General features: G+C 36.3%; 1 protein-coding gene across 7 annotated transcripts in view; it reads right to left on the bottom strand.

Moving 5' to 3' along the window:
* Positions 1–2,702: 2,702 nt before the first annotated feature.
* PPHLN1 (periphilin 1) overlaps positions 2,703–22,181 on the bottom strand; it is a 141,713-nt gene continuing 122,234 nt past the window's right edge. For all 7 annotated transcript variants that reach the window (XM_060024598.1, XM_060024597.1, XM_060024594.1 and 4 more), the window contains one exon: positions 2,703–5,078. In XM_060024598.1, the coding sequence (XP_059880581.1) occupies positions 4,884–5,078 (195 nt within the window). In that variant the 3' untranslated portion in view covers positions 2,703–4,883. The remainder of the gene's footprint in view (positions 5,079–22,181) is intronic.

Genomic DNA, 22,181 nt, shown 5'->3' with positions numbered 1-22,181 from the left:
AGTCAGCCAGGCCTACTCTGTCCTCGCCTCCCCCCATCTCATACATGTTCTAACCAGGAGAACCAGGACAGCACATGGGCAGCTCAGGTGGTGGATAGAGACCTCAGATGTCCTCTTGCAGCAAGCGTCTGTATATGTTGTGGTTATTTTCTATCTTACTTGTCCTCGAATGTTTATATTTCAATAAACTTCAACCTTTTCTCTCTCTCACATACACACACAAATGGGAAAAAGATTTAAAACCTTACACAATTTTAAACAAGTGTTGGTGAAGACGTGGAGAAAAAGGAACTCTCATACACTGTTGGTGGGAATATAAATTGGTGCAGCCACTATGGAAAACTGTATGGAGATTCCTCAGAATAATTTAGAACTATCGTATGATCCAACTATCCCACTTTTGGTATTTATCCAATGAATATGAAAACAGTAATTTAAAAAGATACATGCACGCCTATGTTCACAATAGCCAAGATATGAAAACCACCTAGAAGCCCATCTGATGAATGGATAAAGATGTGGTACATATATACAATGGGCTACTACTCAACCATAAAAAAGAATATCTTGCCATTTGCAGCAACATGGATAAACCTTGAGGGTATCATGCTAAGTGAATAAGTCAAATGGAAAAAGACAAATACCATATGATTTCACTCATGTGAAATGTAAAAAACAAAACAAATGAGCAAACCAAACAAAAACAAACATGTAGATACAGAGAACGGAGCAGTGGTTACCAGAGGGGTAGGGGTGGGAGGGAGGGTGAAATGGCTAAAGAGGATCAACTGTATGGTGACGGATGGAAATTAAATTTTTGGTGATGAGCACACTGTAGAGTATACAGAAGCAGAAATACAAGGTTGTACACATGAAACATATAAACAAATGTTACCTCAATAAAAACTAAAACACAACCCCCCCCCAAAAACCTTACACAATTTCAATAATAATGGTCTAACATTAGAACACCATTAATCTATGGGAGCAGAGCTCAAAAAACAACATGCTATAAAAAGCAGGCTGTCTCTACTGCTATACAAATGTGCACGCAGCCTTAAAAATATTTGTCATCAAGTGACATCCTAAACACAACTTGAAATAGACTCAGGAGACTAGCAAAGCCTTTAATATAATCAGTCCCCATTACTTCAAGATCAATTATTATCGTACAACGGAAATGCAGGACTGGTGCAGCCTGCTGAAAGCCAACTTCAGTGAAGCTAACCCTCAGATATCATTTGTATTAGTTTGAGCAAAAGGTGAGCTGCTAACCAGAAACCAATAATATGGCTTAAACCGTAAAGACATTGATTCCTCTTTCACATAACAGTTCAGCACTCCGTATGGTCACACAGGGATCCAGGCACCTTCTATCTTGTGGCTCTGCAACAATTCAAGGCTGGGTTGCTATTCCTATTACTTTAGGGAAGGGATAAGAGAGAGCATGAAGGAGGTACATCCACTGTCCTAAGGGTCCCAGCCCAGAAGTAGCAGCACTTCCACTCAAAAAAAAATCAGTGGTCACCTGATCACAACTGTGACAAGAGGGACACAGCAAATATAGTCCTAATTAGGCTGTCATGTGACTCAATTTCAATTCCATTACCACGGAAAAAGGGAAGAATAGATTCTGCTAACTATACCTTAGTTTTACTAGCTGCCCCCGCCCCACCACTTTTTTCTTTTTCACTGAATTGGGTACCATCAGTGCTCTCAAGAGAACTGGCAAGAAGGAGATGCTAACCCACAAACCTTGGTCTAACAAGCAGAATGTGGCCATTACTCACTGGAGGTGCCGGTGCCAGCCTGAGCAGTGTGACAGACATTATGCCGCTTGGGTGGCTGGCTGCCCAAAACACTGAATATTGTCCACCATGAATATTTCAGGGATGACCAGATCACCATCTCCAAAGTTGTTGCCAAAAAACTGTCAGCGTTTTCCTAGGAGTTTAGGATCCCTCGTGGGAAAAAGTGTGAAATGAAGCTGAAACCACTATACAATATTTTGGCATTGTAGCACAGTCCTTTCTTAAGGGGATCTGCCCTCCCTTTCCTTCATGAGGTTCTGGGTCTGTGAATTGGCTCAGGGCTGGGGCGCTGTGAGAAATCAACATTTTTGGCAAGAATAAATACAAAGGTAATTATTTTAAAATCTTATTATTCTTAAGTAGGAGATTTCGGATTCAAAGTCCTTCATATTCTGCTCTCAACCTACCTTTTCCTACATTCGTCCCCTATTGTCTTCCCCAACCTGAACTTCTAATACTTTTCCTTCTCTCCCTGAATAAGTCCTATTTCTCCAAGACCCGGGGGATCAAATGCCACTTCCTTTGTGAAGCATCAAAAACTAGGAGGACCTACAATGTTCCAAACTGTGCTAGGAACTGGGGTCACAGAGACAATGTGGTTCCTGTCCGCCAGAGGTTACTATAAAGACAAAGGATTTTAATTCTGTAATTCTCTGAAACTCAGAGTCCTAATTACACAATTATTGAGCACTACTGTACACTCAATCTTATCTCGCTTAACTGCTTTCTCAGATATGGAGACTCCCCAAGTCACCAAAGTTAATAGCTTCTCAAACTTCCTCCATCCTGCTGCTGAGTCAGGAGCAATCTTTCTGTAGACAGTAATAAAAATCTACATTTAAGCAAAACACTCTAAGCCTGTTAAGAAAAAAAAAAAAAAAAAAGACAATCTAATTATTTAAACCCAGTTGCTTTATTTTGCACTTTTAAAATTCACAAAAAGCTTCACAATATCTGCTCTTCCCCTGTTGATCATCAAGGCTTAATGGTAAGACAGTGAAACCTTTATCACAGGAATTGGGCATACTCAAAAACAATGGATCATTTACAAACAAATTTCTTTAATCAAGAACATTTTGCAACATACATACTCTGGCACTATCTGAATTCATGTATCTTAAAATAAGACTTTAAAAAGCTTTAAAAATAAAACAGATTTAACACTGACAAGCCTACCAGAATAATGTTGATGGCAAGCTATAAATAGCTTTAAATGTTGAATGTAATTTGGGGAAAGGGGAAAAGGAATTATCTGTTGAACCTATATTTAAATGCATCTGTGAGTAAAACGTCTCTAGTTTAATGAATTTCAACAAAGTGAACAACTCCTTTGCCTCAAGGTAGTTGAGTCTCAAGTTTTATTTTTAAACTTGTGACATACTGACTTAAGGAAATGAATCCTGGAATTAGAATATTTAAGAAGAAAAACATTGGCGCAAGAGAGAAACAAGACTACTTTCTTAGTCTTTCTAATGTGGATAACAGATAAAACCACTGTTCACATTAGGGAAGAATAGCAAAGATGATACGCAGGGTTTAGTTCTGGCTTATGTACAATATCTAAATTCAAGGTGGTCTCATATAGGAAACTTAATAATTGTTGCCTTCAATTAGTTTTTTAATTTGTGGAATGGCATAATACATATTTTGAGGCACGCATTACAGGATCCACTACAATTATTTACACTGCTGTTTTCACTTTTAATATAATTTTTATCTACTCTGGGGTAGCTCTCTGGATATAATCAATAGAGGCCACTAAAAATAATGCCAGAATTCAAGTGAGAAGAGAGTGGAAATGGAAAGAGGATGGGAGGATAATGAAATTGGGTAGCAATAACAAACATTTTTAAAGGTTTCCGAACACATGCCATGAAATTACATATTTTGGCTAAATGCCATTGGGCAGCTGGAAGTGATCAGGAAATGAGTGGAATATCCTAATTGTCCCAGTTAGATTCTTAACTAACCCGTGATTTGGATGGCTCGCTCATGAAGGACTGTTTACATAGGCTGCTTGGTGAAGGATAGTTGTGCTAGGCTTACAGCCTACTCTGCTTTGTTTCGTTCAAGAACACTTTTAGAGGGCTATGCATCCCTAAAAAGGGCAGCAGAACAATCTGTTAGACTACAAACCGAGATTAACAAAGGCATAATCCGTAAATGGCTTAATTATGGATATGTCATCAATCACCTTCTTTCTTGAGATGGGGAATATGGGCCTATGGAAAAAATGAAACTCCACTACTCCCCCATATTGTAAATTTTTCTCTTCTGGTTAGAAAGTTTTAAAGAAATCTCAACTTTAAAATAGGCCTCATCTTTCATCTTGAACTGCCCCTTCTCTTAGTCTTATATATGATATTGTTTAAAACTCACACATCAGTGAGACTAGTCAGGAGTTTCAGGACCATTTTAATAGAAGACACTGAGTTTATTTACTTGGAAAACAGGATTTTATTATGGGGTGACTTTTAGAGATTTAAGTGCTCTGTTTTATCACAATGAGAATTATCCTCAAAGCAAATATTCTCTAAGATAACAAAGTATTCAGTTTACTTGGGTAATATACTTAAACATATTAAAAGTTACAAAGCCTAAGATAAGCAAGCAACAAGTCAATAAAATCGCCTCAGGATTCTAACATCTTCACATGGTGTCACTGACTATGAAATGCAAAAAGACTATAAATGTTTAAGTGGAATGGTCTCTAACCTATACATTACACTAGTGTGACCAAACAAATGATCGCATAACTAAGGAAGACTACAGGACATGAGTAAGTGCAGAAAGTTGCTCTCCAGGACTGCATTTTCAAGAAAGCTTGAAAAATTAACTGACCCATCACTTTAGGAGGGAAAAAAAGATAAGTATGGATTAGGAAGCTCTACATGTAGATAAAAAAAATTCTAATTAAAATATCTTAGACTATTTTAGATGTTTATTTGATATTGGAAATACGGTCACTATCATAAAGTATTTCTTTTCATCACAAAAATTCCATATATTAAGGATTTACACAATCCAGGGGGGGAAAAATCTAGAAACTTTTTTTTTGCCTGAGCAGGTAATCTAAAAAGGCTCTCCAAAATCTTGACTAGAGGTATCATACTCTGCAATAAAATGCTTGAGTTCTTCAACACACCGCTCACCTATTTCATGTAAATTCTGTCTCAATGCAAACTGTATAGACTTTTCTAATGAAGGATCTTTTTCAATCAGCATTTTCACAACCATCCCAAAAGTTTCACAGTCTTGTCGGTAAACCTAGAAAGATGAAATACATTGTGGTTAGCTAAGAATAATTAGCCAAACATTGAGCTGATTCAGCTGGCAGAACTATGGTGCTAAAAATCTAAAAGGGAGACACAATACTGCTGAACCTCTCTTGGCTCTGAGTATACACTACTGCCAAAGGCCATTTAAACCTCTGTCTCTGAGATTTGCTGACAAGTTGAATGAGTAGAAAAGCACTGATACACCACATCACTGACTATGGAAATCTGGCATGGCATTTGTCAAGCATAAGGCAGTCTACTAACAGGACATCAGACTAGAAACAAGAAGAACTGAAAACAAATGCCAGCTAGGTAAGGCACGTTGATGGCTTTATTCTTTACTTGTTTGGAAGAAGTAAGTTACCAAGCCCCTAACTTCAGATTATTTGTTTGAATCATGACCAGATGACAAATTTAAAATTGTTTAGTATACAAAAAACAACTATAAGGAGGCTGAAAGTATTTATTTGAAAAAAGCTTTTCAAGTTATAAATATTTAACCATAATTAAAATCACCAAGGCAGAGTTAAGATCAAAACAGTATGTTATACACGTACATGTTCATGCATGCATGTGTGTACACATATATGTATATATAGATACACACATGTATACATGTGTATATATGTATATATTTTTTCCACCTCAATGTATACATTATACTATTTTACTTCAATATGTATATATAATTTTTATCAATGGCAATTAGGTATTATTTCCTGTCCAAAAATTGCTAAATTTTCTCCAGACTAAATGTTATTTCTTCAGTTTACAGTCACAAAATGCACTTTAGATTTCTATGCTATTTTTCATACTCTGCAATTCATGTATTTAAAGAAATATTACAGTTAAGTCTTCATGAAAATTAAGTGAAATACAAATTGTCTGATTTAAAAGAACTGTCACATTAATTTTAACTTTTCCAAATTTAACAAAAACAATCAACATAACATGTTTATTCTCTGAAAAAGGATTTTATTCATTTTTTAAAACCTTAGAAAGAAGTAATTTGAGACACTGCTTCGCTTATGATAGTTTTCATTCCTCAAATGATCACTGCTAGTTGTGGTGGTTGCTGCTAATATTTTTTAAATGTCTGCAAGATTGTTTTTATCCTTTAAAATAGCTATTTAAAGAAGAATATTTATTTTTGACTATCAGTACTAGGTTGCTAAATTATACTAAATTCACTTCTTTGCTCTTGAAAACTATTCACAAGCCCCAAATTAAAAAGAATAAGTTTTTCAAATGACCTAGAAATTAAAATATATAAAACCCTCAGCTGCCTTCTCCATCTCAGCACAAACACACACACACACACACACACACACACACACACACACACCTTTTTCTAAATAGTGATGAAATTTACTAATAGCCATTAAGTTTAATCCAACTATTTAAACCAAACATTTATTCCAGTTTATCTTAAGGTTTACATGACCCAGAATTGATATTACTAACTACTCTAATAAACCAACTTAGGAAACAGTATACCACTCACATGATATTACATAGGCTGTCAAGGCAATAGAGCACAGGAACTGGCCTAACAAACACAGAGTACCTAACCTAATGAAGCCAATGCAGTCCCCATGGGGGAAGGTAAATTCCTTACCAAACCAGTCAAGCCACATAATAACAGCATTCTAACACCAACCACAGGCCTCAGAAGACCACTTTGTGGGTGGCCTAAATTTTATAGGCTTCTTTATAGCAGATGTAACTAGATGAGGATAAGGTTACACTGTTAATTAACCTGCAAATTCTTTAATGTAAATCTGCTGTTTTACCTAAACTGTAACTCTTTGTTTAGCATATTTACAGAACATAAATGTACTACAGATTTGCATATCAAAAGTAAAACCATATTAAAATGTGTTCATACATTTAAACTGCAAACTACTGTCACTCTGGAGACAAGATAATACAAGCATTTAAAGGTTCTGTTTTATTTTTTAATTGTAAATCCTTTTTGAATTATTCACTGAAATAGACAAATTTTTGTACATTAGTTGACAAGAACAACTAGAACTGCCCAAAGCAATGTAATTCTCTACTACAGGGTAGATTTTCTAAAAACACTGCTTAAAATGCAATGGTTGGGCATTAGACAGGAAATAATCAGTTTTTTGTTAAAGGAAGAACCTCACCCTCCAAACTTTTATAAATAAAATTCACAACGGTCAGAAACATATTTCCGAAATCTGTTCCACAGTAAACTCAATCCCAAACAGGAAGGGTGTAGTTATCTGTGGAAGAGTTTGTTTGCTTATGGTCCCAAGCTGGAAATGCATTAATAATCTTCAGATCTGATATCTACAGGCCACACAGGAAGATTTTTTGTTGTTGCATTTTCCCTTGATTGGACCTCATCAAAATGGGAAACATGTTAAAGTTTGGGTGGGGCTCACATACACTGCATAGAAACATAGTTAAGTTTGCCAGCATAATGAAAACACTATCCAAATGTGCTTTCACACAGTCCCTTATTATAGTAGTCTGTGTTAATAGTTGAATTCTCATAAAGTGCTTCTAGGAATAAAGGGATATGATAAAATAAACTACCAAGGCATTTTACTATTAATTATGCTGTCTAGTGACTGAAAGAAGAATGTCTGGCAAAACAAACTACATACTTATACATACTTATAATGACATAAAATTCCTCTAAAATGTATATATCATTGTAGACCTTACCTCTGTTCCCACAAAAAAAGAAAACAAAATAGGCAAAATGAGTTGTTAGAATTTTCATTTCAGACAAACCATCTTTAGCATATATATTACAGCTCCATAAGAGTAGTTCGGTGGAATGATAGAACAGAGCCATTAGCCACAGGAAGCTACTTAAATTTAGGTAAATATGCATATACTTATCTTAATATTTAATTTATAATTTATATTAATATTAGGAGGTACATGGATAAACTGCAAAAGTCAGACATGCACACAGCCTTAAAAGACTGAGGAATCAAAAACAATGATTTTTCTCTATTGTTGATACCTCAACATTCCATATAATTTCCTTTATCTGAACTAATTTGGTTCAAATCCTATGTGTCCTATTTCAGGAGAGTCACATCCTAACGGGAAAGGTAAACACAGACAAGTAAAACACAGCACAAAGGAGATAACTAGATGTGGAAGGTGACGGGGAAGCTAGAAAAACTGAGTTCAAATCCTGACTCTACTACTGTGGTGGGCTGAATAATGTTCTCCACCCCCACCCCATCCCCAAGATGTCCATATCCTAATGCTTGGAACCTAGGAATATGTTACCTTACACGGTACAAGAGACTTTGCAGATACGTTTATGTCAAGGATTTGAGAAAGGGAGATTAGCCTGGATTATCCAGGTGAATAAAATATAATCACAAAAGTCCTTAAAAAGAAACGCAGAAAAAGAGAGGAAATGTGATCACAGAAATAGAGGTTGAGTGATGACCTTTAAAGATGGAGGGAGCTACCAGCCAAAGAGTACACACAGCCTCCAGAAACTGAAAAAGGCCAGCAAAGAGATTCTCCCCTAGAGCCTCCGGAGTAAGTACGGCCCTTGCAGACACACTCTTGGACTTTACACATTCTTCTTAAGCTCACATGGAACGTGCACCAAGATACACCACATTCCAGGCCATAAAACACGCCTTAGCAAATTTAAAAGAACAGAAATCATACAAAGTATACTCTCAGACCACAGTGGAATTAAGTTAGAAATCAAAAGAAAGAGAGCTAGAAAAATCCCAAGATACTTGGAGATTAAACAACATACTTCTAAATAACACCCAGATCAAAGAAGTCTCATCAGAAATTTTAAAATATTTTGAACTAAATGAAAATACAACTTACCAAAATTTGTGAGATGCAGCAAAAGCAGTGCTTAGAGAGAAGTTTATAGCATTAAATGAGTATGTTAGAAAAGAAGATAGGGCTTCCCTGGTGGCGCAGTGGTTGGGGGTCCGCCTGCCCATGCGGGGAGCGCGGGTTCGTGCCCCAGTCCGGGAGGGTCCCGCATGCCACGGAGCGGCTGGGCCCGTGCGTCCGGGGCCTGTGCTCCATGGCGGGAGAGGCCCGCATACTGCCCAAAAAGAAAAAAAAAAAAAGAAAAGAAGATATAAAATAAACAATGTAATAAGCTAGGATTCTAGGGAAAAAAAAGAGCAAATTAAATGCAGAGTAAGTAGAAGAAAATAATAAAAATCTGAGCAGAAATCAATGAAATTGAGAAAAGAAAATTAGAAAATCAATAAAACCAAAAGGTGGTTCTTTAAAAAGATGAATAAAATTGATAAACCTCCAGCCAGGCTAACCAAGACAAAAAGAGAGAAGACACAAATTATTAATATCAAAATTGAAATAGGGGTCACTACTACTGACCTCCCAGGCATTTATAATAAAGGAATATTAAGACAACTCTATGTGCACTAATTTGATAAATCAGATGAAATGAACCAATTCCTTGAAAGATACAGTCTAGCAAAACTCAAACAAGGAAAAATACATAATATAAATAGGCCTATATCTATGAAACAAATTGAATTAATAATTAATAACATACCAAAACAGAAAGTACTAGGCCCAAGTGGTTTCACTGGTAAATTCTACCAAACATTTAAAGAAAAAATGATACCAATTCTTCACAATCACTTCTAGTAAACAGAAGCAGAGGGAACATTTCCTACTGTTCTATGAGGTCAGCATCACCTTATTACCAAAACCAGACGAAGACATTACAAGGAAGAAAAATTACACACCTGTATCTCTCATGAACACAGATGCCAAAAAATTCTGAAATCTAAAATACAATAAAAAGAATTATACATCACAATCAAGCGGTATTTACTGCAGGTATGCAAGGTTGGTTCAACATTTGAAAATCAGTTAATGCCATCCATCACATCAATGTGCTAGAAAAGAAAAATCACATGATCATATCAATAGACACAGAAAAGCATTTGAAAAAAATCCGACATTCATTCACAACAAAAAGTCTCTGGCAAACCAGGAATAGAGGAGAACTTCCTCAACTTGACAAAAATATCTACAATAACCCTACTGCTAAATCATGGTGAGAAAGTAGATGCTTTCCTCCCAAGACAGGAAACAAGACAAGTATATCCCCTTTTACAACTCCTATTCAACACCATACTGAACACAGATAATGCAGTAAGACAAGAAAAGGTATACCAATGATGAAGGGAGAAATAAAACTCTCTTTGTTTGCAGATGACATGACTGTGTAGAAAATCCCAAAACTGACCAAAAAACTAGTGGAACTAATAAGTGATTAGAGTAAGGTTGCAGGATACGAGGTTAATATACAAAAGTCAACTGCTTCCCTAGATGATAGAAATGAACAAATGTAATTTGAAATTAAAAACAAAACACAGCACCAAAAAAACTAAGTATAGTATAAATCTAACAAAATAGATACAGGATCTATATGAGAAAAACTATAAAACACTGATGAAATAAATCAAAGAAGATATAAATACCAGCATACCTCATTTTATTGCACTTTGCTTTATTGCACTTTACAGTGCCTGCAGTGTTTTTTTACAAATTGAAGATTTGTGGCAACCTTGCATCAAGCAAGTCTATTGGCACCATTTTCCAACAGCATTTGTTCACTTTGTGTTTCTGTGTCACATTTTGGTAATTCATGCCATACCTCAAACGCTTCACCAGCAAAAAGATTATGGCTCACTGAAGGCTAGCATTTTTTAGCAATAAAGTATTTTTTTAATAAGGTATGTATATTGTTTTTTTAGACATATTGCTATTACACCCTTAACAGACTACAGTATAGTATAAACATAACTTTTATATGCATCGGGAAACCAAAAAATTCATGTGACTTGCTTTATTGTGATATTTTCTTTATTAAGGTGGCCTGAAACTGAACCTGCAATATCTCCTAGGTATGTCTGTAAATGGAGATATAGTCCATGTCTATGGATAAGAAAATTCAGTATTGTTAAGAAATCAGTTCTTCCCAACTTGATCTATAAATTCAACACAGTCACAACAAAAATTCCAGCAAGTAATTTTGTAGATATTGACAAACTGATTCTAAAGTTTATACGGAAAGGTAAAAGACCCCAGAAGAGTCAACATAATACTGAAGAAAAAGAACAAAGTCAGAGAACTGACACTCAACTTACTATAAAGCCACAGTAATCAAGACTGTATGGTATTTTCAAAAGAACAAAGAGATCAGTTGTACAGAATAAATAGCCCAGAAATACATTCATACAGTTGAACAGTCAACTGATCTTTGACAAAGGAGCAAAGGCAATTCAATGAAGAAAGAACAGTCTTCAACAGATGGTGCTGGAAGAATTGATCATCCATGTGCAAAATCTAGACAGAGATGAACTCAGAATGGATCATAGACCTAAATGTAAAATACAAAACTATAATACTTTTAGAAGATAACAGAGGAAAAAATCTAGGTGACAACACCAAAAGCATGTCCCAAGGAAAAAAAAAATTGGATTTCATTAAAATTAAAAACATCTCCTCTGGGAAAGACAATGTTAAGAGAACAAACAGACAAGCTAAACACTAGGAGAAAAATCTTTGCAAAGCGTATATCCGACAAAGCACTAGTATCCAAAATATACAAAGAATTCTTAAAACTCAAAAACAAGCTCAATTTAATAAATGGGCAAAAGATCTGAACAGACACCTCACCAACAAAGACATTTACATAGCAAATAAGCAAATGAAAACATGTTCAACATCATATGTCATTAAGGGTATTGAGTATTAAAACAGTGATGAAATGAGATACCACTACACACCTATTAGAATTGTTAAAATCTGAAACAATGACAACCCCAATTTCTGGTGAGAATGCAAGCAATAGGAACTCTCATTCGTTGCTGGTGGGAATGCAAAATGATACAGGCCACTTTGGCAGACTACTGAGAAGAATCACACAAATGAAAAAAGAGGGGAAACGTTAGGTACCCTCTGTACCTTAGTTTCAGTATCTACAGACCTAACTACGCTGTTGTAAGGACTGAGATAACAAACAGCACTCAGTATAGTGCCTGCTCTGTAGGAAGCATTTAATATATGTTAAAGATAGTGATGCTGATGACGGAAAGAGGAAAAACACTCTTCTGACTTTGCCTAGAGAAGGGAGTATTAGAAAATGATATTGTAACTTCTTTTTAATGTTTAACATCTAATTATATTTCTAACATCAAAGACTACAGTTAAAATTTTATCATTAATGCTTTTATTTTGGTTTTAGTTTTATCTCAAGCCCTTTGCTTTCTGCTGACAGTAATCACATGCACATTGAAAAAAAAAAATCAATGTGAAGACCACATTTCCCATCTCAAGAGCTGATTAAACATGAGGAGTTCTCACTAGGAAAACATGGAGGAGGAAAAGGAAATAGCATTTTGGGGAAACTCAACTGGCTTGGCATAGTTAAAGCATGTTAACCTCAAAGTAGGTCATGAAGAGCTTTCTTTCAAGGAGTTTAGATGTCAACTTATACATTAACAATTAGCAAATGAGTAAAAAGCTACAAGCAGGAAGTGGATTCTTTTGATGTATCAGGGAGATAATGATTAGGAATCAATGAAATGGGTTCCTGAGAACCAGAACTATGAATGCCACATGGTGTGTTAAAGAAAGAGGCTTAATTCAGAGTAATTAAGAAGCAATATGGATATGATAATATCAAAAAAACAAACAACCCAATCCAAAAATGTGCAGAAGACCTAAACAGACATTTGTCCAAAGAAGATATACAGATTGCCAACAAACACATGAAAGGATGCTCAACATCACTAGAGAAATGCAAATCAAAACTACAATCAGGTATCACCTCACACCAGTCAGAATGGCCATCATCAAAAAATCCACAAACAATAAATGCTGGAGAGGGTGTGGAGAAAAGGGAATCCTCTTGCACTGTTGGTGGGAATGTAAATTGATACAGCCACTATGGAGAACAGTATGGAGGTTCCTTAAAAAACTAAAAATAGAGCTACCATATGACCCAGCAGTCCCACTACTGGGCATATATACTCTGAGAAAACCATAATTCAAAAAGAGTCATGTACCACAATGTTCAGTGCATCACTATTTACAATAGCCAGGACATGGAAGCAACCTAAGTGTCCATCGACAGACGAATGGATAAAGAAGATGTGGCACATATATACAATGAAATATTACTCAGCCATAAAAAGAAACAAAACTGAGTTATTTGTAGTGAGGTGGATGGGCCTAGAGTCTATCATACAGAGTGAAGTAAGTCAGAAAGAGAAAAACAATTACCATATGCTAACACATATATATAGAATATATATTTAAAAAAAAAAAAGGTTCTGAAGAACCTAGCGGCAGGACAGGAATAAAGACGCAGACGTGGAGAATGGACTTGAGGGCATGAGGAGGGGGAAGGGTAAGCTGGGACGAAGTGAGAGAGTGGCATGGACATATATACACTACCAAATGTAAAATAAATAGCTAGTGGGAAGCAGTCACATAGCACAGGGAGATCAGCTCAGTGCTTTGTGACCACCTAGAGAGGTGGGATAGGGAGGGTGGGAGAGAGGTACAAGAGGGAGGAGATATGAGGATATATGTATATGTATAGCCGATTCACTTTGTTATAAAGCAGAAACTAACACACCATTGTAAAGCAATTATACTCCAATAAAGAGGTTAAGGGCTTCCCTGGTGGCACAGTGGTTGAGAGTCCGCCTGCCGATGCAGGGGACAGGGGTTCGTGCCCCAGTCTGGGAAGATCCCACATGCTGTGGAGCGGCTGGGCCCGTGAGCCATGGCCGCTGAGCTTGTGCATCCGGAGCCTGTGCTCCGCAACAGGAGAAGCCACAAGAGTGAGAGGCCTTCGTACCGCAAAAAAAAAAAAAAAAAAAAAAAAGAAAGAGGTTTAAAAAAAAAAAGAATAATGGGTGGAAGGTTTTAATTTATTTCAAGGGGGAGGGTATTGGGAATGGGAGATAAGGTCAGTACCTAATATGTAATTGAGGCACCTATCAAAGGGAAGTTGAGTACTGAGTCTAGACTTTAGGAGAAAGAAAGAGAGGAGGGAGAGAGGGGGAGAGAGAGATCATTTTCAGCACCAGTGCCAGCTGAGGCCATGGGAGTTCCTTGAAGAACGGGATAAGTTCTTTCCAGCTCCAGTATCTGATAAAGTAGATATTCAGTAAATGCTGAATGAATAGCTAAAGTCAGCTGAGAGAATGTGTAGCGTAAGAACAAAAGACAGCCCAAAGTAGACATCTAAAAACGTCAATACCAACCCTAAAAGTGACAATAAGGAAGACTAAGAACCAGGAGAGAATGAAGGAGAAAGTTTGTAAAATAAGGACACAGTCAATCAAATGCCAGAGAAGGGTTTAAGAAGCTGACAAACAAAACATGTTCATCGGATGTGGAAATTAGGGAGTAGGTGGTTAACTGCAGAAGCAGTTTACTGGGCTGGTGGAGCTTATGGAGCTATGCTGCCCAATCCAGTAGCCACTAGCCATATGTGACTACTTAACTTTAAATCTTAATTAATTAAATCAAAAATTCAGTTCCTCAGTTGCACTTCAGTGGCTTCCATATTGGGTAGTGCAAATACAAAACGTTTCCATCGTCAGAGAAAATTCTATTAAGCAGTGCTGTTACAGAAAATTGAGCAGTGAAAAAAGGGTGAAGTGACAAGTGTTGACCTGGTAAATTAATTAATATATATTTGCAACTATTTTACCATTAAAGTAGAAATAAAAGCTTTTACCACTTTTAAATAAGCACTGTGAAATATTAGTACCTGTGAAATATTCTATAATCTTTTGGTGAAATTCATATAAAAATGTAAGTTAAAAAAGGTAACTCCAATTGAGGCTTAATATACAAGGGAACATTCATAATGTCTAATGTGTTGATGAGGCTGGGAAAAAAGTGACAACATACTGATGTTCAATACTGGAGCAAACTTAAACCTTTTAATTTGGGTCTGTGGTAATGCAGAAGGTATCAAAACTATTGTCATCTATGTTGCTCCTTGTGCTATATTAATAGAAAAAGATATCTTTGAAACATCCTCCTCAAAGCTGCACTGGCTCTTAAAAACACAGCTCCTAAAAAGAACACTGATGGTTGCTAAGAAATGCATTATGAATACATGGATTAGATCTCAACCGCCTACATTCAATATGTGGGTACAACTACTACAGTCACATAAAAAAGTAAGTCCAAAATTAATGATAAAGTAGTTAAATGCTAAAAAACCTTAGCAATTAATGTTTGTAGAATTCTCATCCATAAATACAGATCAGTTTATAAACTTACACAATTCAATCAAAGGTTAATATTTAAATGGTTTTCATTTTATCCTTTCCAGCTTATTGGTTCTTCCAATACTAATATACTCAACAGACAAAAATAAAAGAAATAATTCCAAAGAGTCTACAAAATTTTTCGCTGATGCCAAAACCAGGGACCACTGAGATTAAATACAGGAACAAGACAAATCTCAAATTAACACTGAGCAAAAAAAGTTGCAAAGGAAATTAGAGGTACCATTTATGCATGTCTTTAAAAGTTTATTTCGTTTAGGTATACATACATATAAACTAAAAATACATAAGAATGACAACCCTGAGAAGGGAGGGAGCCAGCAGGGATCTGCGAGGGGCTTTATCTACACCTGCAATATTTTATTTATTTAAAAAGAGGGGGGGAAAGCCACAAATATTAAACTCTAGTTAATGACATACATGAAGTATTTAGGTGTGAAGTGTCCTGAGATGGGCAACATATGTTGACATGCACCTAAAGTAAGATGAATTAATGGATGAACAGAAGTGTGGATAGATATGTCAAAGCAAATAAAACAAAATATTAATTAGAGAATCTAGGTGATCAGTATATGGGTTTGCACTGCATAATTCCTTATGCTTGGAATTTTTATAATAAAATACTAAAGGGAAAGAGAGATCTAAAGCAAAATAAGGCCTAATGATGGGTATATGGGTCTGGGCATCTCAGCTTACAAATGAAGATGGATCTCTGTTTTGCTTGGACTCTGGGTACTGAACTTTGCATCTTATCAAAGTGGGTTGAGAATTACAGATATTAATGAATCTGTAAATGCAGATATAAATTTGAATCACAGATAGCTGTGCCTGTCAACTAGAACTCACCTACTATGTGCAAGGCACTGGATTTAGTCAGTAATAGAGCAGACCCTGCCCAAGGAAATTAGATTCTAATAAAAAAGAGTAATATGTTTAAGATAACCATAAGGCAAGGTAAAATACAGAAATACCTCAGAGATATTGCGAGTTCAGTTCCAGACCATCATAATAAAGCAAATATCACATCCCATTAATATTTTTGGCTTGCCAGTGCATATAAAAGTTATGTCAGATAACCTATGGACTAGGAGAAAACATTTGCAAACGATGCAACCAACAAGTGGTTAATTTCCAAAATACACAAACTGCTCATACAACTCAATATCAAAAACCCAAAAATCCCAATCAAAAAATGGGCAGAAGAGCTAAACAGACATTTCTCCAAAGAAAACGCACAGGCCAACAGGCACATGAAAAGATGCTCAATATTTCTAATTATTAGACAAATGCAAATCAAAACTACAATGAAGTATCACCTCACACCAGTCAGAATGGCCATCATTAAAAAGTCTGCAAATAATACATGCTGAAGAGTATGAGGAGAAAAGGGTACCCTCTTTCACTGTTGCTGAGAATGTAAACTGGTATAGCCACAATGGAAAACAGTGTAGAGGTTCCTTAAAAAACTAAAATTAGAGCTACCATATGATCCAGCAATTCCATTCCTGGGGATATATCTGGAAAAGATGAAAACTCTAATTTGAAAAGATACATGCATCCCAATGTTCATAGCATCCCTATTTACAACAGCCAAGACATAGAAGCAACCTAAGTGTCCATCCAACAGATGAATGGATAAAGAAGATGTGGTATATATCTACAATGGAATACTACTAAGCCATAAAAAATACTGAAATATTGCCATTTGCAGCAACATGGATGGACCTAGAGATTATCATACTGAGTGAAGTAAGTCAGACAGAGAAATACAGATATTATGTCACTTATATGTGGAATCTAAAAAATAATACAGACAAATTTATTTACAAAACAGAAACAGACTCACAGACATAGAAAACAAACTTATGGTTACCAAAGGGGAAGGGGGTGTGTGTGAGGGGATTAACAGATACACACCACCATATATAAAATAGATAAAACAATAAAGATTTACTACCTAGCATAGGGAACTACATTCAATATCTGGTAATAACCTATAATGGAAAAGAATCTGAAAAAATATATATATATAACTGAATCACTTTGCTGTATATCTGAAACTAATACAATACTGTAAATCAACTACACTTCAAAAAACGAGTAATGCTGGGACTTCCCTGGTGGCGCAGTGGTTAAGAATCCGCCTGCCAATGCAGGGGTCACCGGTTCGATCCCTGGTCAGGGAAGATCCCAGATGTCTAGGAGCAACTTCTGGGCCTGCGCTCTAGAGCCTGTGAGCCACAACTACTGAAGCCCACGTGCCTGGAGCCTCTGCTCCGCAACAAGAGAAGCCACCGCAATGAGAAGCACGCGCACCACAATGAAAAGCAGCCCCCATGCGCCGCGACTATAGAAAGCCCACGCGCAGCAACGAAGACCCAACACAGCCAAGAATAAATTTTAAAAAGTTATGTTTACACTATACTGTAGTCTATTAAGTGTGCAATAGCATTATGTCTAAAAAATTGTATATACCTTAATTTTAAAATATTTTATTACTAAAAAATGCTAACACTCATCTGAGCTTTCAGTGAGTCATAATCTTTTTGCCATAATGACATCAAAGATCACAAATCACCATAACAAATATAATAATAGTGAAAAAGTTTGAAATACTGCAAGAATTACTAAAATGTGACACAGAGACACAATGCGAGCAAACGCTGTTGGAAAAATGGTGCCAGCAGACTTGCTAGATGCAGGGTTGCCACAAACCTTCAATTTGTAAAAAATGCAATATCTGCAAAGCCCAGTAAAGCGAAGCACAATGAAACAAGGTATGTCTTTACAGTAAATGCCATAAGACAAACACAAAATATTGATATTATAATAATTCCAAAGAAAAGATCATAATGAGTGGAGGGGGGAGGATTAAAAGCACTTAGAATGCTGGCTATTTTCAGGAATCCTGGAAGATTGCAAACAAAAAAGCATAGAAAGAAGAATGAATCTTGGAAGATAGGGAAGATTTGGAAAAGATGGCTAATGGATAGACTAGAATCAAATGGAGCGAACATATGAACAGACTGGACTTGAAATAACTTATGATTGGCCTACGGTTTAACTTCTCCTTGGACTTAACTTATACTACATTGTAGACAAACTTATATTACACCGTAGACATTTCTTCCTTATTCACCAGACAACAAACAAATCTCTGAAGATTGCTGATTAGAGGAAAATGAATGTATTCATTACCAATATCCCCTTCAAATCTGATTCAGTAGACCAGGAAAAGTAATTTGGTGCTCAATGCCAGTTTAAGAAAAGAAATTCTAAGATTCAAAACATTTTATAAAGAGGCTATATCTAGGGACTTCCCTGACGGCGAAGTGGTTAGGAATCCACCTGCCAATGCAGGGGACACGGGTTCAAGCCCTGGTCCGGGAAGATTCCACGTGCCGCGGAGCAACTAAGCCTGTGTGCCACAACTACTGAGCCTGCGCTCTAGAGCCCGCGAGCCACAACTACTGAGCCCGTGTGCCACAACTACTGAAGCGCACACACCTAGAACCTGTGCTCCACAACGAGAAGCCAAAAAAACAAAAGGCTATATCTAAAGAAAAATAGTCATAATGAAGATAAAAGGCAATTAAATAAAATAGGTTTAAAAATTCCAATTGCTGAGAAAATGGTTAACAATAAGCATTTTGCAAAATGACCAAATTTATCTGGTGGCTTTTAATATTCTCAGGTCTAAAAACAATAAAAATTCTTTAATAAAGGCCAGGAAGGATAGGCTCAATTTAGACATTTTCCCAAGTTAATGTCTAAAACGTTCATCACCGTGAAAACAGATCACAGGTTAAGATGACAAGTCAGCTCCTTAAAAGATACTTGTCACTTAGAAAGTATTTCCCTTGAATAACAATAAAAAAATCAAATGTAAAATTTCTCATGTATATACTGAGCTGATTTTTTTAACATATAGCTATTTGTTATAAAAGAAATTATTAGTTGAAAATTAAATGAAGCTAATGAGTATACAACCAAAAGAAAAACCTAACATACAGTTTAAATTAGTGTTATCCAAAGAAAATTTATTTTAACTAAGATTACTTCCAAATAAATCTTTTTAGAAATTAATAGATTTTAAATTGTTCATGAGGTTAGTCTAGTCCTCAAATGATTTAACATTATCAATCAGAAAAGTACAAAGTCCTGCCTTACAAAAGGTCAGATTTTAGATTTGAATAAGGCTAAAAGAAAGTAAATAATTAGCAACAGCTTGTTCCATAAGCGAAAAATCTTACACTGGTTTGAGAAAAATAAGAGGAGCAACCTCCACCCACCCAGTAACCCTCTGACAGGAGAAACCGTTAGGAGTGACTAAGCAGGAAGCAGCTTAGCTACTTCATGACCCGTCCACCACACCCCCTTCCTCCTGGTTCGTCTCTCACAAAAGAGGTCGGCGAGAATCCAAAAGTAAGGTTGCTTTAACCTTATGAAGATATGGAAGAACGACTCAGAACCTAAGCCCAGTCAGTGAGCCATCAGGAAGGGCTCACTACGCAGGAAGAATTTTAAGAAAATGGGGAGGCATCCTAAGCAAACGTCTCTATGACTAGAAATGGTTATGGGTTACAATTCTAAAGGCTTCTTTTTGTTGTTTGTTTAAACGTAACAGCATTTAGAAATTACTGGCATATTAGAAACATTAAGTCACTAACAACATCTTCTCATAGGCTTTTTACATTATTTTATGTACCAGGACTATCCTCATTTTACAAAAATACTGAAGCAGAGTGGTTAAAGTTCACAGTTGCAAGAAGTATGACTAACATTCACAGCCTAGGTTTCTAATTTAACCTTTACAATACTGCTGCTATAACCCATGAGAATTATTTAAATCCAAAATTAGAAATAAAGCCACGACTGAGACTAAATCTTTGGCAAAGATAAATTAATCTGCTTGGTTTTGAAGAGTGATGTAAAGAAAGATGACCTGGAAGGCAGGTCATCTGATCACGATTCCTAACTATCCTAAGAAAATGAGACATTATTTCTGTGTGTGTGCTTCATGTCTAATACTTTATAAGTCATTCCCCTAGTGCAATCTGAAACTTGGGTTATTTTTCCATACAGTTTCAGGGATGCCACTAAAATAAATTTATGAAAAATAAGTCAGATCAGCCATCTTCCCCATGCTGAGAAAAAGCACTACTGTTCTGTAAACTACTTATGCTGTTGGTTTAAAGAGCATTTTATGGCTGAAATGGGACATTTTCAATGAATTCTACAGGGGAGGCTAGTTCTTCTCTAGCTTTTTTGCCAGGTGATTCAGTGCACCTTTTTTGCTATGTGATTCACTCTATCATCCCATTTCTTTCAACATTAAAATTCTATACTGTAAAGTTGATTTTAAGGGAAATTACTTTTCCTACTGTGAAATTTCCCGATGTCTCACACTGAAAAAATTAAGTTATGGTTCAGCACATATGTGCTGTTGTGCTACTTTTTCTTTTCCTCTGTTTTCAGCGACACTAGACAGTTTAAATATTTTGTATGTAGTGCAGTTTAGAAAAACTTTCATTTTCGTTACAGTATCAAGGTACTGTGAATTTTCAGCTCAAGATAAGAAGTCCTTGCTAATAGTTTTGGGAGACTTAAAATGTATGCCATAGTCTCTTGTAGTGAAGGTAATGGGAGTGGGGGTTATGAAGAGGTCGCCGAACCAGAAGGTGCCAGTGAAGGGGTTGGACGCACTAGAGGTGGTCAGAATTAACTATAACTTCAGTATTCTGGCAGCTTCAGCAGTTTCTGCTTAGCTGTACCTTATCCACCCCCACCCCGACCCCCATCCTGAGAGAGGCCTCTGGCAGCTATATTTATATTATATTCCAATTGAAAAATATATATTTATAGAATAAAATTTAAGGGATTTTGGTGAAAGACATATCCCAGGGCGTACTAGATTATGAATTGGGTTTATGATGCTGCATTGCCAAGGAACAGGAAAAGTAGACAGCTGGTGGGGAGGGAGGCATGGGGAGAAAGAAGGAAAATTAAGGAAGAAGTTCAGAAACTGCCTGGTAGCCTTCCAGTTCCAGGCTCTAAACCTGGTTTTTGCCTTGTATTTCATGAGAAATCCCCATAAGCTTTCAATACTTCCCCTTTATTTGCTAAAGGTAGTCTGAGTGGATTTTATAACTTGCAGCCAAAGAGAACTTCCTCCAGATACCTAGCATGATAGCCTGCTGCATGTAGTAGATGTCATCTGGCCTTCTGGGCTGGGGTGACGATCTGCAAGCCGCAAAGGCCTGTGCAGTTATACCTGCACTGCAGCATATCTGCTCATCAGCAGTGCTTTCACACTGGCAAGAATGCCAAGGTGATGGTAGAAATCTATTTTCTCTTCAATACAGTTGCAAACCTATCAAAAAGGTGCTTCACAAGGCTTTATCCAACATAGTTGAAGACAGGCTATACTGTTTCATGGTGAAAACTAAACAACTGCCAATCCTTGGAGTTCCATTGAAAATACAGCTTTTGTTACTCCTACTGAAAAAAAAAACCAATGTATCTGCTTTCAACTCATCATATGCAAATGTAAGAAATAGAATATTATCAGTCTACTTAATTGTACTTCTACCAGAGAGAAGCTTTTCAATTAGATAACATATAGTACCACTCTGAATACTTCTAATATGTGTCCTTTTTTCTTTCCAGAAGAAAGGAATTATTCATAACTAACACAAATAGCACAGCTTCATTTTAAAAATAGGAACTGCAGTAACCGGTATATTAAAAGTAGG

Source organism: Delphinus delphis, chromosome 11 (assembly GCF_949987515.2).
Source record: "Delphinus delphis chromosome 11, mDelDel1.2, whole genome shotgun sequence".
In the NCBI taxonomy this organism is placed as follows: domain Eukaryota; kingdom Metazoa; phylum Chordata; class Mammalia; order Artiodactyla; family Delphinidae; genus Delphinus; species Delphinus delphis.
The sequence above is the reverse complement of the archived record's forward strand: the minus strand, read 5'-3'. Positions and strand labels throughout refer to the sequence as shown.